The sequence below is a fragment of the Gymnoscopelus microlampas genome (assembly GCF_963454915.1).
Source record: "Gymnoscopelus microlampas genome assembly, chromosome: 16".
Lineage (NCBI taxonomy): Eukaryota > Metazoa > Chordata > Actinopteri > Myctophiformes > Myctophidae > Gymnoscopelus > Gymnoscopelus microlampas.
In genome coordinates, this window is record NC_139953.1 from 25,838,555 (window position 1) to 25,857,530 (window position 18,976).

The 18,976-nt window shown below is 39.9% G+C and overlaps 1 protein-coding gene and 1 long non-coding RNA gene across 3 annotated transcripts; both read left to right on the forward strand.

Moving 5' to 3' along the window:
- Positions 1 to 2,999: 2,999 nt before the first annotated feature.
- LOC311063919 lies at positions 3,000 to 11,383 on the forward strand. 2 transcript variants are annotated; one of them, XR_014602653.1, is made up of 5 exons: positions 3,000 to 3,053; positions 5,849 to 5,926; positions 7,223 to 7,321; positions 7,604 to 7,700; positions 10,186 to 11,383. It is a non-coding gene; the product is annotated as an uncharacterized lncRNA (long non-coding RNA). The 2 variants fall into 2 exon arrangements; XR_014602654.1 differs by lacking the exon at positions 7,604 to 7,700.
- Positions 11,384 to 12,565: 1,182 nt separating this feature from the next.
- LOC311062642 (sphingosine-1-phosphate phosphatase 1-like) lies at positions 12,566 to 18,308 on the forward strand. Its single transcript, XM_084081841.1, has 3 exons — positions 12,566 to 13,669; positions 14,174 to 14,263; positions 16,654 to 18,308. The coding sequence occupies exons 1-3, from the start codon at positions 13,013 to 13,015 to the stop codon at positions 17,203 to 17,205; spliced, it is 1,299 nt and encodes a 432-aa protein (XP_083937967.1). The 5' UTR covers positions 12,566 to 13,012; the 3' UTR covers positions 17,206 to 18,308.
- Positions 18,309 to 18,976: the final 668 nt, after the last annotated feature.

Here is an 18,976-nt window from a genome sequence, read left to right on the forward strand (position 1 = left end):
AGAGAGAGAGAGAGAGAGAGAGAGAGAGAGAGACACACACACACACACACACACACACACACACACACACTGTTAATTTATAACAGGATTTCACAATAAATTACAGTATTATTTCACAATAAAATACTGTATTCAGAAAGTTACTGTGAAATCACACCATCCTCTGTGATATAACAACAAATTACTGTACTTTTAATTGGTACAAGGATTTCACAACTCTTTCAGTATGATTTCACAATAAAATACAGTATTCAGAATGTTACTGTGAAATCACACCATCCTCTGTGATATCACAACTAATTACTTGAACCGCTATGCATTGTGGGATTTGGCTCAAAAATGGTACAAGGATTTCACAACTCTTTCAGTATGATTTCACAATAAAATACAGTATTCAGAATGTTACTGTGAAATCACACCATCCTCTGTGATATAACAACAAATTACTGTACTTTAAATTGGTACAAGGATTTCACAACTCTTTCAGTATTATTTCACAATAAAATACAGTATTCAGAATCAGGTTTCGCTTATTATCTCGAATACGATAAGGACTTAGAGTGGGAGCATGGGGACATGTTGTTCAGCTTGCCAAGACGCACGTGTGGATATCTTGTTTGTCCCTTTTCGACACTTTTTTCCAATTTCTGAATTTCTCGCTCAGTATGGGTGAAGGTTCTACGCCTCTATGTACCTTGTGACAGTGTAAGAAGCAAACATTAGAAGTGTCGTAGCGGGACAAACAAGACATCCACGCGTGCGTCTCGGCGAGCTGTACAACATATCCGAACGATGGATTCTAAAAACTTATCGTTAAGGAGTTATGTCGTGTTATTGCGCGAAATAAATTGAGATTAGACCCCAGCCAATTAAGGAGAACGGTAAGGCCGTGTGCAAGGAGACTTATACCAGCACGTTCGGAGCGGCGCGCTGATGCGTCATGTGGTCTCCGATTTTGTTTTTATTATTTTTGAACAGTTTTTCGCTATTATCTCGGCCACTAGGGGGCGAAAACACAATCGGACAATGGATTCTTTATCTGCTGATCAGCCCGAACGCGCCAATATAAGTTTCCTCACACACGGACATGTGGTTGTGAAAGCTAGGGTTACAGGCTTTCTTGAATAACTTGGCCACTAGGGGGCGCTGACACAATCAGACAACGGATTCTTGAACTGCTGATCAGCCTGAACACGCCAATATAACTTTCCTCACACACAGACATGTGGTTCCGAAAATTAGGGTTACAGGTCTTCTTGAATTACTGGGCCACTAGGGGGCGCCGACACAATCGGACAACAGATTATTTATCAGCTCTTCAGCACGAACGCGCCAATATAACTTTCCTCACACACGGACATGTGGTTCCGAAAATTAGGGTTACAGGCCTTCTTGAATGACTGGGCCACTAGGGGGCGCCGACACAATCGGACAACAGATTATTTATCAGCTCTTCAGCACGAACGCGCCAATATAACTTTCCTCACACACGGACATGTGGTTCCGAAAATTAGGGTTACAGGCCTTCTTGAATGACTGGGCCTCTAGGGGGCGCCGACACAATCGGACAACGGATTATTTATCAGCTCTTCAGCACGAACGCGCCAATATAACTTTCCTCACACACGGACATGTGGTTCTGATAATTAGGGTTACGGGCCTTCTTGAATAACTTGGCCACTAGGGGGCGCCGACACAATTATTATTATTATTATTATTATTATTATTATTATTATTATTATTATTATTATTATTATTATTATTATTCCAGTGTGCTACTGCTCTATACATTACATTATTATGATTATGATTATGATTATGATGATGATGATGATGATTATTATTATTATTACCCTTATTATTATTATTATTATTATTATTATTATTATTATTATTACCCTTATTATTATTATTATTATTTCAGTGTGTTACTGCTCTATACATTATTATTAGTAGTAGTAGTAGTAGTAGTAGTATTATTACAGTGTGTTAATGCTCTATACATTATTATTATTATTATTATTATTATTATTATTATTATTATTATTATTATTATTATTATTATTATGGGTGCCTTAAATATTATAAAATGCATTACAAAAGCGATATCAGCGTTGCATCATTTCGTACTGAGAATTGGAAATACTCCAGTAAAGTAAAAATACCTCAAAATTGTACTTAAGTACAGTAGGCTACTTGAGTAAATGTACTTAGTTACTTTACACCAGCCCATATAGAACCACAAACAGCAATTATTTGATCTGTTTTCACACTGAAACTATGTGTCAGATTCATCTTTGCCGTTAGCCTTAGATTAAGACTATTGTAGATGTATTTTATCGATTTTAATTGATTTAATGTATTATTTATTTTTTTATCTACAAGAGTAGATATAACCCTCTCAGTTTGCCCTGAAATGTCACCAGTAAAGCCCGTATTTCTCCAAACATGTACAAATGCAAAATATAAGGTGCTTACCCGCTTGGCCCAAATGTTAGCTATGTGTCCGGAGTATTTGTGCAATGTATAAATCAATATTGTTCAATTAAGAAGTGTTTTAATCCCGTCTGTGTCCGATTCTGTCGGAAGTTCCCATTGGGTGGTAGTGACGGGCGCATCCGGTGAAAGCCGGAATTACACTCAATGTAAACAAAAGGTAAACGAGGGGGGAAAATTGCGTTTGGCCACAGACGGGATTAAAACACTTCTTTAATGAAAAATATGGACTAATACATTGCACAAATACTTCGGGCACCTAGTTAACATTTGGGGCAAGTTCACAATTGGAACACCTATTATCGCCAAATCACCAGAAAAAGTAACTAGATTTGTCGCTAGAAGCTTTTCACTAAGTCACTGGGGGGGTCTGGAAAGAAGCTAAATCTAACGACAAAGTGTTACTGTGAAATCACACCATCCTCTGTGATATCACAACTAATAACTTTAAGTACTTGAACCGCTCTGCATTGTGGGTTTTGGCGCAAAACTGCAGATTGAGAGGGAAATGCTATGGGGAGAAGAAGGGAGAAGCAGAGTGAAGAAGTGTCTCTGAGGTAAGTCAGTCATTTCCCCCCTCCACTTTAATGATAACTAGTCTAGTTGTGAACTTGTGCATGCTGTCGTTCAGTCTTGCTCCAACAAATGATGTGCTGTCCATGTCTGTAGACTCTGTATATAAGTTTAAATGCGTTTCCCTCACACACCTTAACTTTAACGTTACGACGCACCAAGCCGGTGTGTGTGTGAGATTGCTGCCGTGCATAGGCACACGTCGGTGGGGCTTTTATGTCATGTTAGTCGGCTAGCTTGAACTCAACCTGGTGTTTGCACGTTCTCCATTGAAATCTTAACGTTTATGTAGATGTACGGGCCGCACATCTACATAAACGTTAAGATTTCAAATATAAAGTGCTAACCCCATGGCCACGGATGTTACAGTTATGTATGGGTCCTCAAAAGTACCCGTATGTTCCGTATTGTTCAATAAAAATCATTTTAATCCGATCGGTGGCCATTTGCTCATAGTTATAATGTATCAGAGGAGTGCAATACACCTCCCAACCGATAGGGTCGCTTACTTGAAAGCATGGCGAAAATACAGAGAAAATGTCCACCGATCGGATTAAAAAGCCTTTTATTGAACAATGCGGAAGATACGGGTACTTCTGAGGGCCCGAACATAATTGTAACATCCGTGGCCATAGGTAAAGCACTTTATATTTGAAATCTGAACGTTTAAATATACAAGAGATAAATGGAGAAAATGCAAACACCAGGTTGAAGTTTATCCATGACTGTCATGATATGACGGTCATGTTTCAGAGCTTTAGTCCAGGGGGCTGCATTGGTCTTGTTTATTTTATTAAAGTTAGACGTTCGTTGACGCTGGTATTTTATGTAGTTAAGATTAATAATGAGCTCACCTTGATGTTGATCTAAATTTACAATTGTGCAATGTTATTTCAGCTCATTTCACCTTGTTATTAAATGTTATTTCAGCTCATTTCACCCTGCAATGCAGCTTTTCCCTCTTTTTGTTTTTAATGCAATATTAGTGTAAGATGTTGACACTGTTTTCTAAATGACCACAAACCAAGTATTACTGCAGTGGTTCTCAACCTGTGGGTCGGGACCCCTAGGGGGTCGCCACATTATTTTCGGGGGGTCCGCAGATGACAGTGAAAAATGGGGGATCTGAAAGCTTAGCAGATCTACAAGCTTTCATTGTGAGCTTGTAGATCAGCTATTTTTTTCACAATATTTATCTGGAACCATGTTAGACTAAATGTAATGCTTCAACTCATACAATTCCAAGTGCTTGTCTGGGTGAGGGGTCCCCAGTTCAAATATCATTATATTGGGGGGTCCCCACTTCAAATATCATTATTTTTGGGGGTCGAGGCCTGAAATGGTTGAGAACCACTGTATTACAGTACCAGCTGATGTATTTGCAATAGGCCATCTGATACTAAAAATGAATATGTTTGTGTTGGAGGGCTAAACTAAACTAGTGGTTTTCAAAGATTTTGTGTCAAGGGACACATATTCATCATGTTAAATTGTCTCTATAATGTGTGCACTCTTTATATTGTTTGCATATGCTAATGGCAAAACAAACTAGAAAAAGTGCTCCTCGGAGCACAACTCTCCGCCAGAAGACTTGTGTTGGTTCGAAGGTCGCGAAGGTCGCTATCCCTCTTGTATATGTAAGTGTCCTATCCATCCTGTCTGGGTAAGTGTCCTCTTCCGTTCATTCTGTGTAAGTGTCCTATCCCTCCTGTCCTATCCGTCCTGTCTATGTAAGTGTCATATCCCTCCTGTCTATATAAGTGTCCTATCTGTCCTATCTGTCCAATAAGACAGATAGGAACAATTGGACCGCGACTACTTGACTACTTCCGGTTCGAAGGTCTGGGAGTGAGCTAGTGGCCGGATTTTCGGTATTGGAATCTGGCTTATCACAGTGACACATGTATTTATAGGTCGCTATCCCTCTTGTATATGTAAGTGTCCTATCCAACCTGTCTGGGTAAGTGTCCTCTTCCGTTCTGTCTGTGTGAGTGTCCTATCCCTCCTGTCTGTATAAGTGTCCTATGTCATATCCCTCCTGTCTATATAAATGTCCTATCTGTCCTATCTGCCAATTATGTATCAGCCATGCAGTCATTTCATGGTTCCCGTCTTACCTCACTCTGACAGTGGCGGAGACACTGTCAGAGTGATGCCATGTATATATAGGCCCGGTGGCGTCACTAGCCAATCAGATCACAGTATTTCACGTGTCACGTGAGGCTTGACCAATCGGTGTGTCATGTTTAGAAAGTGAAAACGCAGTGATAACAATACTCTCCTGGCGGAGAGTAATAAGAAGCCCTATTTCATACTTTCACAACATTTGACTAGTGGAAATTGTAGATTTAAAAGCTTTTGATCTTGTAAGATGCCTTTTTTAAAGCTTGTAAATCAGCTTTTCTTTGTTTGTTTGTTTTTTAGGATATAGTGTCTCTAGTGGGAAAGTGCTGATGTAGATAATAATTATTCATGAATAGTTTAGACCATTGAGGGGGTTCCAGGTGGTCCCCAGCTAAATGATGGAGAGTTTGCATTAATAGAGAATGTAGAGTTTTATATTTTTTGATCAACCTGTTCAACCCTGTACTATGGTACCACATCAAAATTGTATAACAAAGTGTGTGTGTGTGTGTGTGTGTGTGTGTGTGTGTGTGTGTGTGTGTGTGTGTGTGTGTGTGTGTGTGTGTGTGTGTGTGTGTGTGTGTGTGTGTGTGTGTGTGTGTGTGTGTGTGTGTGTGTGTGTGTGTGTGTGTGTGTGTGTGTGTGTGCACACAAGTGTTTTCTCTGTCACTGTAGGCATACCCACGGCTTACCCGGAGGAGATTTGCTTGGGTCGCCAAACATATCATTCATTGTAAGTATATTTACTTATTGAAAATATTGGGCTAAATAAACTTTGGCATAGAATAATACAAAGTAGATATAATGTGATTGAAAAATTGACTGGCCCCATAACCCCATTTACATGCAGAAATTCATCTGTCATCAGTCATCAGAGTAAAAATGTAAACGCCTCAATTGGAATAGAATATCCCAATCCCGAATAAATCTTCATTCCGGTCTGAGGGGTGGTATATACCGTTTGAATCGGTACAGATCACCATAACACTTTATTCCGAATGCTACTGGGAGTTTGGAATACATGTATTATTTTACACGTCTGCCCTTGGTCGACTATAATGCTTTATGCCCATGTCCAAGCAGGTATGGCCATTTCGAGACATTTTATGCGTGCAGAAATGCGCTATTTTACCCATTTAGAAAAATACAAATGCACCAGTTTTTTCCCCGCATAATAAAATGCACTATTTACAAACCCATCGGCGAATTACAGTGCCATTGCCAATTGCAATGTATGGGTGTATGATGCTGTGTTTTTTAGTTCTGGGTTGTTTTTGGTGGAGGTCGCGTGTGGTTGCAGGGACTGCGCTTCAAAATATATTTTTATTTTCTTTTATCAGATAATAGCTGTTAGTGTTTGTCGGTTATTCATTTCTTAAAGGAGACACACCATGAATTTAAAAAAAATATTTGATATTTAATATCATATGGTGTATGTCCCTCAAACCATTTTCAAAAGGTTTGAGCCTAAATCAACACTCAGATATACTCATCCCAAGTCAATTCTCTCAGGCTTATAAAGCACTTTCAGCTGCAATACCAAAACGTCCAGTTGGCTAGGGGGGTGCTGTACTGCGGTACTGAGCAATTCTGTCTGTCAAAATACATGGGCAGAAAGTTTGGTGAGGTAAGCAAACTTGCCATTCTGAGATGGCCTGTTCAGACACGCCCATTCTGAAAATCTCTGAAATGAGAATGAATGACTGAATGTTAAAAGAAAATATTTTTTGGGGTACAAGAGACACTGGGGAGCCAAAAAAAAAAAAAAAAAAAGTGAAATTCATGGTGTGTCTCCTTTAAGGGATAACAGGTTATGGGTTGGCCATCTCATAGTCCAAAGTTATATTCCGAATGAATGCTTCGGTCATGTAAACAATTGAGGACTATGAATACTTGTATTCAGGTTCCATGTAAACAGTTGGGTATGAATATCTGTTCATAATGAATTCCTTCATTCTGAATACATTTTGTGCATGTAACTGAGGCCACTGAGGTTCATGCTCACTAACGGTCTTCTTTGTCACCGTAGGCACACTGGCATACCCACGGCTTGCTCGGAGGACTCCAACCGCTGCCAATAGTTGACACCGGAGGAGATTTGCTTGGGTCACCAAAAATATCATTCATTGTAAGTAAACAAGACCAGGAGACCTGGTTCTGCCAAACCCAGAATGAAGTCCTAGTATGTAACACACCTACAAACCATTTTATAACTGAAAAGCATAAATCATTTTAGGCTTGACGTGTGTGCAGAGTGTGTGCAGAGGAAAAGAGGATTTAGGTCTTCAATTCCGACATCCCCATGTATGTAGAAGGCCCATATATGGACGAAAGATCTTATAGAGTAGTGCTCTGACTTTATAAGATCAGAGCACTACGTCAGGGCTAAGCCGGTTTTGTCCCTTTTCAGAGGTCCATGCTATGCCCATGTATGGACGAAAGGGGGACAGACTTTTCTGGCTGGGACCTAAGGACAAAGGGGGCATGCCCATGTATGGACGAAACAGGTACAGAGCCTCATTGCCCTTTGGGTCAATAACACATAATGGGCTAAATACACTTTGGCATAGAATAATACAAAGTAGATACTAGAAAAAGTGGTCCTCGGAGCACAACTCTCCGCCAGCAGACTTGTGTTGGGAATGTTGGGAATGTTCTACTTCTGGGAATGTTCTACTTCTTATGTTCTAATTCTACAACAAATAGAACATGTTACTGTGTCATAGTAACATGACACAAGTGTCCTATCCGTCTGTATAACTGTCCTATCCGTCCTGTCTGTATAAGTGTCCTATCCGTCCTGTCTGTGTCATTTAACATGACACAATGTCTGTATAAGTGTCCTATCCGTCCTGTCTATGTAAGTGTCCTATCCGTCCTGTCTGTGTAAGTGTCCTATCCGTCCTGTCTATGTAAGTGTCCTATCCATCCTGTCTATGTAAGTGTCCTATCCGTCCTGTCTGTGTAAGTGTCCTATCCCTCCTGTCTGTATAAGTGTCCTATCCGTCCTGTCTATGTAAGTGTCCTATCCGTCCTGTCTGTGTAAGTGTCCTATCCCTCCTGTCTGTATAAGTGTCCTATCCGTCCTGTCTATGTAAGTGTCCTATCCGTCCTGTCTATGTAAGTGTCCTATCCGTCCTGTCTGTATAAGTGTCCTATCCGTCCTGTCTGTATAAGTGTCCTATCCGTCCTGTCTGTATAAGTGTCCTATCCGTCCTGTCTGTATAAGTGTCCTATCCGTCCTGTCTATGTAAGTGTCATATCTGTCCAATTATGTATCCTATCTAATTGTTACAGTATCCACCATTTCTCAGCCATTTCGTGATGGTTCCTGTCTTACCTCACTTTGAAAGAGGCACAGACTCTTTCAAAGTGACGCCATGTATTTGTAAGTGTCCTATCCGTCCTGTCTGTGTAAGTGTCCTCTTCCTCCTGTCTGTATAAGTGTCCTATCCGTCCTGTCTTTGTAAGTGTCCTATCCCTTCTGTCTGTGTAAGTGTTCTATCCGTCCTGTCTGTATAAGTGTCCTATCCGTCCTGTCTGTATAAGTGTCCTATCCGTCCTGTTTGTATAAGTGCCCTATCCGTCCTGTCTGTGTAAGTGTCATATCCCTCCTGTCTATATAAGTGTCCTATCTGTCCTATCTGTCCAATTATGTATCCTATCTAATTGTTACAGTATCCACCATTTCTCAGCCATTTCGTGATGGTTCCTGTCTTACCTAGCCGCTATCCGTCCTGTCTATGTAAGTGTCCTATCCGTCCTGTCTGTGTAAGTGTCCTCTTCCGTCCTGTCTGTGTAAGTGTCCTATCCCTCCTGTCTGTATAAGTGTCCTATCCGTCCTGTCTATGTAAGTGTCCTATCCGTCCTGTCTGTGTAAGTGTTCTATCCGTCCTGTCTGTATAAGTGTCCTATCGGTCCTGTCTGTATTTCTCAGCCATTTCGTGATGGTTCCTGTCTTACCTCACTTTGAAAGAGGCACAGACTCTTTCAAAGTGACGCCATGTATTTGTAAGTGTCCTATCCGTCCTGTCTGTGTAAGTGTCCTCTTCCTCCTGTCTGTATAAGTGTCCTATCCGTCCTGTCTATGTAAGTGCCCTATCCCTTCTGTCTGTGTAAGTGTTCTATCCGTCCTGTCTGTATAAGTGTCCTATCCGTCCTGTCTGTATAAGTGTCCTATCCGTCCTGTTTGTATAAGTGTCCTATCCGTCCTGTCTGTGTAAGTGTCATATCCCTCCTGTCTATATAAGTGTCCTATCTGTCCTATCTGTCCAATTATGTATCCTATCTAATTGTTACAGTATCCACCATTTCTCAGCCATTTCGTGATGGTTGCTGTCTTACCTAGCCGCTATCCGTCCTGTCTATGTAAGTGTCCTATCCGTCCTGTCTGTGTAAGTGTCCTCTTCCGTCCTGTCTGTGTAAGTGTCCTATCCCTCCTGTCTGTATAAGTGTCCTATCCGTCCTGTCTATGTAAGTGTCCTATCCGTCCTGTCTGTGTAAGTGTTCTATCCGTCCTGTCTGTATAAGTGTCCTATCCCTCCTGTCTGTATAAGTGTCCTATCCGTCCTGTCTGTGTAAGTGTCATATCCCTCCTGTCTATATAAGTGTCCTATCTGTCCTATCTGTCCAATTATGTATCCTATCTAATTGTTACAGTATCCACCATTTCTCAGCCATTTCGTGATGGTTCCTGTCTTACCTCACTTTGACAGTGGCACAGACACTGTCAAAGTGACGCCATGTATTTATAGGCCGCTATGCGTCACTAGCCAATCAGATCACAGTATTTCACCGTATTGTCACGTGTCACGTGAGGCTTGACCAATCGGTGTGTCATATTTAGAAAGTGAAAACAAAACTCTCCTGGCGGAGAGAATAATGTGATTGACAAATTGACTGAGGTTCTAGTTTTAGAGATCCTGGAGAAAGTTTGGTGTCAGCTTGAGCTCTCTTGGGCATGCTCACTAATGGTCTTCTTTGTCACTGTAGGCACACTGGCATACCGACGGCTTGCTAGGAGGACTCCACTGGCGAATTGACACCGGCGACACCGCTCCCTTCGTCCTCAATTCCAGCATCTCAACAGTGACCACGTATGTCTCCTCCATGTGTAGACAGTGCTGAGCCTCGGCACCTCTGTGCCTACTGACAGAGCTGCAGAGAAACCACAACTTTGTTTCTCCCACCAAAATACAATGAACTCTAAACCATTTTTGATTTGGTAATTGTGACAGCCCTACCTGTTTATTTCTGCCAGTTTATTTCATGTTTTTCCTCATCCATTTGTTGAACAATGTTTCACTGCAAATTTAGTATGTGTGAGGATGTGTCTGAGACTGTTGTTCAGTTTATTCAGCACACAAAGCTGCACAGTAACACTCCCAACTATCAATATCAATGTGGTGTGCCTGACTGTACACGGAAGTACCGCAAAGTCACTGTTTTGCAAATGCATATGTATAGAGACCACAACAGACTGGGATCTTCTCTGCAGTGTTGCAAGCCATTTGACACAGCCTTAAAGTGTGTGGCTCAGTCTTGTTCATTTAAGTGTGATACTGTAACATCCCTTATGAAGCATTTGAGGTCACATTTAAAAGAAGGATTGGAAACCAAATGCCCATTCAGAGGTTGTGACTGCACCTTTACAGTTGCATCCAGTTTAGACTCACATGTTTCCAGGAAACATAAGGATAGACGTGTAGAGGATCTAGATAATTCAGTTTTAGTTCCCACAGAGCATTTGGGTCAACCTGAGCCTAGTCAGTCATGTTCAGATGTTTCTGATGAACATGTTTGCCAGCCTGGCCTCCCACCATGCTTAGGCCATGACTTGTTTGAGGGCGTTGTGACTTATGACCTTGCTTTGTTCATTGGTCATTTAGTTAAGGAGAAGCATTTTGATTACCTGCAACTAAATCGGTGTAAGAACCAATTCAAATATCAAGGATATGATGGCAATGACAAACCGGCAGACCTCTCTCCTGACAGTGAGAGACTAAGTGGGCATGCGGTTCAAAACTGGTGCTTTCTTAGATTGCTACCTCTCTTGGTGGGTGACAGGATTAAAGATGCTTGTGAAAAAAAGAAAAACTTATTAATCTGTGAAAATGGTTCTCTTTTTGATATTGTACTTTCATCCAAATGTTGCACTTTAACTAATTGTTAAATAAAAAGTTTACGTTAATAGTCCTTGTTTTCTTTTTTTTTCATTGAGCAGATCCACAAAGCATGTTATGGTAAAATCACAGTTAAAGTCAATTTTACAATACTTTACTGTATGTACATTTACAGTAAATGAAATTACTTTCACAGTAATGGTAATAATATATACAGTAAATAACTGTACTACATACTGGTAAATTACATTACTTTCACAGTAATGGTAATAATATATACAGTAAATAACTGTACTACATACTGGTAAATCACAGTAAATGACATTACTTTCACAGTAATGGTAATAATATATACGGTAAATAACTGTACTATGTACTGGTAAATCACAGTAAATTACATTACTTTCACAGTAATGGTAATAATATATACAGTAAATAACTGTACTACATACTGGTAAATCACAGTACATTACGGTGATTTCACAGCTGTGAAATTACAGTAATGTACTGTGAGATAATTACTGTGAAACTTACTGTGAAAGTACGGCAATTATTATCCAGTAATTTACTGTGAATTCACAGTGGATTGTTTAACAGTGCACACACACACACACACACACACACACACACACACACGCACAGATTGACTGACTGACAAGCTTAGTGGCTGATTGACTGTTGAACCTTTGTTGAACCCAAAGCTCAAGTTCAAGTTCAGGTGGATGCAGGGTGCTTGAGCAACACCACATGCATAATCTAATACATGTAATAATAATCGGGGGTAGAGATGGTTTGGTGTTCATTTACCATTTGATGTCTTTTAAATAATTCCATGAGGACGTAGGAGACAATGATAATAATCATAATGATGAACTAGCCTATATGAAGTTTATGAAGAATGGGGCTGAGAAAAGAGCATAAATGTTGTTATTATTACTATTATTATTGCTGTTGTTGTTGTTGTTATTATTGTTATAGATCTAATCATCTAACCATGCCAACATTGTGCATGGAAGAGAATGTTGAAAATGAGGAATGAGATAGGACAGATGGATGTAATTCTATTACATGCATATGCATATATTATTATTACCCTTATTATTATTATTATTATTATTATTGTTATTATATAGCAACAAAAAAAAGTATTCTCATTTTCTAAATTCCAACCAGAATCCAGTAGTCGGCGGTAATGGGCAATGTTGGATGTTACCAGAAAGAACAGAAGAAGCTCAGGCCGGGCAGGAAGAGCCCTGACGCAGCAGAGCCGTTGACGCAGTTTATAATGATAGCTTATTTTACACACAAATAACGGACTTTGGAAGCACGTTTCTCGCACAACGTCATTCGGCGCATTTAAAAGCGCAGCGTTCCCAACACATCGCAGGCAGTGTTGCCTGCACCAAAAAACACTTTGATTGTGCTCTGTGTGTTTTTTTTTGTGTTGTTTTTTTTCTCGTGCGACAATGCGTTTTTGTAGCCCGGCGCAGTGGAAATACAATTTTAACGTATCCATATAGGCCTATAATTAAGTCATATTCCGTTGTTCGTGAGAAGCTACAGGTTGGTAATCTCATCCGGTGGAAATGGTCTCATTTCCCCCCCTATTGTTGCTGTAGTAGGCCGATATTTTAGGGAAGTATACGGTAAGTATACTTAGTAGAAGTATAAGGCAGGTTCCTCTTCAGCCGTATAGAATGGCGAACAACGCGATAACGACGTTCAGCGGGCTGTGCAGTTACCTACAAGACCCCTGTCATGTAGCGAGATTCCAAAAGCTCTGCGGCGTACAAGGGACATTCACAGCTAAACTGTCTAAGGAGGCAGACTGCGAGACATTGTCGAATAATGTATCTGCCGACGCAAGAGAACCAAGTGAACAAGAAGAACATGTCCGACAGAGAAGCAGAGGACAGGAGCCTGCCACAGGGAACGGGACAGCAGTGTCTGCAGCCGCCGGGGAGCAGAGAGATGATGCCAGAGCAAAACCCCTGAGGAGAAACTCACTGACCGGCGATGTGGGCCAGGAGTTCATCATCCACAATAGATTTCTCTTCTATCTTTTCACGTTCGGGACTGAACTCGGCAATGAGATGTTTTTTATAATATTTTTCCCGTTCCTCTTCTGGAACATCGATGCTCTTGTCAGTCGGAGACTGATCATAGTGTGGGCCTGGAACCTTTTCGTTGGACAGTCCACTAAAGATTTGGTTCGCTGGTCACGACCTGCATCCCCTCCTGTGGTGAAAGTCGAAGTGTTCTACAACTCTGAGTACAGCATGCCATCAACACATGCCATGACTGGCACAGCTATACCCTTCTCTCTATTCCTTCTGTCATATGGACGGTGGCAGGTAAGCACACAATAGAGCAGATACTTATGGAGTCGATCAGTCTCAAAATGCAAGCCCATTGAATTCATTAGCTGGCCAATGTGTTGTCAAGTGTACACAGGATGCACATTGCACATTCCATAATGGGGAGTTCACCCAGACTGAGTGCCTTCAAAGAACAACTTAATTGTTACACACAGTACAAAGAAATAGCCTACGTATGCATAACTTAAATGAAAACAGTAATTGTCTCATGTAAAAAAAAAAATAAAGACATAGAGACACACCAGTCATATGTGGGAAAAATTAAATCTACATCATCCAAAAAACACTGCAACAGAAAAGGGACACCCCTGTTGCCTGTTGCTACTGTGCTAGAAGTATGGTCGTCCATTAAATTAGATGATAGAGTTTAGTGTAGCCTGATTGTGGTGAATATGATGGATCTCTTGAACATTTCAGTTTTCTAAAAGGGCCTAACAAGTAATAACGATTAATGTTATGATATCATATGCTCTCTTATAGTATCCCTTCCTGTTTGGTTTGTGTGTGGCTGGCTGCTGGAGCTTCCTGGTCTGTGTAAGCAGAGTCTACATGGGCATGCACTCTATTCTGGTAAGCATCAAGAGAGAACATGCACATGATTGATCTCTAAGCATTATGAATGAACTGAATTCAGGATAATAAATACCATTAAAACAAGCCAGGGGTGGTGCCTGGTTGTTCAGCCAGTTAGTGTACATACCATAATGCTCCTTGGTAACGTAAGGAAGGACCTAAATTAGAATCTGAGTCTCGTGGTCTCTCTGCTCTTGGTTTCCTGTCTCTCTATACACTCTCCTAAATGAAATTAAGCGCAAATGCTACAAAATGAATGACTAATCTTAAATCAATGTCTTGGATTGGAAACTCTTTGTCAGACCTTCAGACATATTAGACTGATCACACTTAACATTATGATAATAATTAATTGAAATGTATTTAATACATGCAGTTAAAATAATTTTATTGTGAAATGTTAACTGTAGTAATCTAAATTTGACCTGCAAAGTGTGTAGATGAAGAATTCTGTCATATCTTCATTACCACAACATTTCACTGTTTTGAATTACTTCCATTCTTGAGATGAACAAGAAAATGTTAATCCAACCCTATTATTACAAGTATGGATTATTATTTTTTTTACCTAATTTCAGGTTTGATGTTCTAGTCATAACATAGGCTACATTATTGTCATAACGGCTATTGTTAAAGTGGGGTTCTAGTACCCTCGGGTGTGTGGGTAAATCTCAGGGGTAAGCAAAATAAATCTGTGATTTATCTTCCCAAACAGTCCTGTTGAATAGCTGACTGCACTGCAGTCTCATTTCCAAAAATAAATGTATGCACCCTAGTGTAACAACAAAATTATATTATCACAATGTCTTATATGTAAATGGGTGTCCACACAAAGCACTATAACTATTAGTTATAACTATATAGTTATATACTATAAGTATAACTATAAAGATTTAAAAATCTTTCTAACACGAGTGGATGGCAGAGTCTACAACACAACTATAACCATGATGGTGGTGAACGATATACTTATAGTTATGGTGCTTGGTGTACTGTGGATGGCCCTTAAAGGATCACTTTTATTCAACTATGCATAGAATATGCTTTGGCTACAAAACAAGTGTGTGAATCACACAGGGGTGTTTATAATCCTGCCTTCACAATCCATTAATTATGTTAAAATAAAGGGAATTTGCAGGTACACAGGAAGACATCTTGAATGAGGGGTGATGCCGTGCAAAAGGCACGATTGTGACCTTGTAATCGACTAGTTGTTATTTTTGCCTCAGACAATGTTTAGATGAATTGTGAAGTAAGTATACTCTCATTGTCTTAAAAGCAGGGTATGTGATATATTTCTTTTTAAAAATAAGTGTTAAACAGCTCTATATTCTGATCATTCTAATCATTGCTATATAGAGTGTTTGTTCAGTAACAGGGGTCTCCCATCTGCATATTCAGATCGGGATACCAATTTTATTCAGGAGGAGAGAGAACTCCTACAGGATACAGGATTAACAAGTGAAATTAGAAGCAATGCCACAAAGAAATGAGCAGACAAAATCTGAACTGGAACACTATGAATTTGAAGCTGATATGTGGGTACTCTCTCCTGATTGGCTGCTATTGGCAAGCCACCTGAAAACGTTTCTGTTTATTAAAGAGCTGGAGAGACGGAGAGACCCCTGTTACTGAACAGATGCTCTATAGCAATGTTTACTATCAGAATATAGTCCTTTTAACAAAATACTTTTGATTTTAAACCAAGAAATATCACTTGCCCTACCTTTGAAATCTTGGATAAAATATGTACATTGAAAACGGCTGCAGTTGCTTGGTTGACATATTTCATATATTTAACTTGGCAATTGTATTTTTTAAATTAGCATTTCCTGACATAGCTGACATAAACATAAATCAGTTTCACCTGCATCAACAAATACTCGTACTGTCTTTGAGAACACTTACGCATCAATACCACTTAAGTTCAAAAATACAAAGTGCATGCTTTTCTCTTTCACCATATGTCATACAACACATATTGATGATTGGTGCACTGTTTAGATTAGATTAGACCAATAGCCACACAAGCATGTTCTCATTGCCTATCAGCAACCTGACACCGCACCATCCTCATGGCATCAGAGCAAAGTGCATCAAATGAGACATGAAAGGAGAGATGTTATGGGTGCTTTTTAGTCCTGTAGATGACATGTAACATTGGAAAACATTCTATAGTGTCTTTCACAGGGCACCAGGTGGTTAGAAGGGAAAACGCATTCAAACGAGAGGAGAGGTGCCAGTCATCTTTGAATACTGTCTGGCACCATGCAACACTTGAGCTGATGCCTTATCATAACCGCCTGTTATATATGATAATGATAATAATGATAATGATTCCACCCATTCATAGTGCTTTTCATACGCTTTGTGTTTCTCTCTTGCAGGAGGTAATCACTGGCTTCCTATATACCGTTCTTATCCTAGCCTTCTTCCAGCCAATTTTGGACCAGATAGACAACTTCTACATGACAAGCCACTATGCACCACTTGTCATTGTGGTCATGCACGTGAGCTTTGGTCTTGTGGCCTTCTCTCTTGATTCCTGGAGCACCTCACGGGGTGACACCGCTCAGGCCCTGGGCACTGGTGTAGGCGTTGCCTTGGCTACGTACGTTAACTATCAGCTGGGACTGTTGGTTGATCCACCGCTGTCAGCATTACCTCTAACCTTTCCCACAATAACCACTACCTTGGTGATGCGCTCCGTGCTTCGCTTCCTGATTGGAGTGGCTGTTCTCCTGGTCACCAGGATGGTCATGAAAGCACTGACTATTCCGTTTTTATGTCATGTATGTGGGCTGCCGTCCAGCGACGTAAGACAGGCGCGGCAGCACATGAAAGTGGAACTGCCGTACCGTTACATTGTATACAGTGTTGTGGGTTTTAACTGTGTCTGTCTGGGGCCTGCCCTCTTCAGCATTTTAAACCTTTCCTGAGTGTTCTTGTTTTGTTAAATACTACTGAATTTTCCTTATTCCATGATGAAGGCAAATAATACTTGTATAAACACTGCGTGAAATTTGCAGTTCTCCATTAAAACGGCACCTTATCTCTAAAGAGTTTTTTTTCTACCAGGTGAGCCACCCTAAGGAGTATTTTTTTAAGAAGTGAAGATGGTTGACTTGAAAAAACATCAAGTCGGTTCAACCAACATGTAATTGAGTGGAATTGTACTGTTAAGTTATCTGTCAGACTTACTGTAATGGGCCCTTACATTTAATAATAAATAACATAGAATGTATCTACAGTAGATCAATCGTTTGATCAAAACATATTCAACAAATGTTTCATGTGAAAATTTCATGATGATTAAAAATTAATAAAAGCAATTTAATGAAATGTTAAACTGTGAAACTCACTTGTTGCCAAGTTAATACGAAAGAAGATCTTTTAGGATCACAACAGGATCAAGAATCACAACACATTATTGTTTCTACCTATTTCTGTTTAGTTTTACATCTTCATATTGATGCTTATCTTTATGTTTTGAGTCAAGCATTTTAAATAATTGAGTTGTTTCATCTATACTGTTATTCAGTGTAACCTACCTCACTGAGACATATTCCTGGTATGTTCAAACATTGATATCTTGTCCATGCTTTTCTGACTCTGACAAGATATATTTCACATTGTTAAATGTATGGTGGACAAACTGGAGTAAATAGGCTAGACAGAAGAGGCGAGAGTATTGCAAAGCAGTTGGAATCTGAAACCTTATCTGTCTATAGCTCAAAGGTTACTGCCCCCACCCCCGCCAGATCTGAGTGCAATACCATCCCTTATACACTACTATGGTGACTTCCGGTTTTACTCTACAACATGCATTCCGATTCATTTGGGATTATTATAAATTTGCTTCATTTGGGATGAATTGCAATATCGGTCCACCACTATCCCAGGCTTCACACTAACAAATATAATTATGTTCAGTGTTACACGTGTACTGGAGACTAGCAAACTATTCTAAGATGGCACACATGCAAGGGCCTCAATTTTGAATAATATATAGCGATGCAAGGATTAATGTGGTTAACATGCTATTAAAGCATATTAAAGGTGTTGACTGGTCAATTTGCTTTTGTGGCCAGCCTGCACAAGACATACTACGTGACCAGAGTCATTCTGCTGACAGAAGTAGGCAAGATAGGATAGAAAACATGATGAAATCAGATGTGGTACAAACTGCATGCTCAGGCATATTATAGCCTACATGCACAGTTTTCTGATAAGAAGAAAGGACACGTGCAGAGACAACACTTTAGCTACATGAGAGTAAGTACCATGGATGTACAGCACTGGTTCTTAAAGTGCGGTCCGGCGACCTCCAGGGGGTCCCCAGCTACATCTGTTAATATAGCATAACAGTCAGTCAACACTTTAACCCTATTTTATACTATGGATATATTGCAACACATGAGCTTGTTTTTTGAAAACATTTTGGAATCATTTAGAACTTTTAAAACACGTATCTTCTGGGGGTCCTTTGCCTAATGCATGTCCTTGGGGGGTCCTTGACATGAAAACGTTTTAGAACCACTGATCTCATCTTATAAAACATCTGCAGTTTTATTTAAAAGAAAACTAGAATAATGGGGCTTTTCTCTCAAAATCTTAAAAGAAAGGAGTTTAGTTATGAGATATTTTATTTTGAAAAGAAAGAAAGACAAACTAGGTTGGAGCGGAAGTTCCGGTTTTAAACGCGTGAAT

Coding starts and splice junctions, on each gene's coding strand:
- LOC311062642 (XM_084081841.1), top strand. CDS start 13,013: ATGGCGAACAACGCGATAACGACGTTCAGCGGGCTGTGCAGTTACCTA. Junction 13,670..14,173: donor TGTCATATGGACGGTGGCAG/GTAAGCACACAA, acceptor GCTCTCTTATAG/TATCCCTTCCTGTTTGGTTT. Junction 14,264..16,653: donor TGGGCATGCACTCTATTCTG/GTAAGCATCAAG, acceptor TCTCTCTTGCAG/GAGGTAATCACTGGCTTCCT.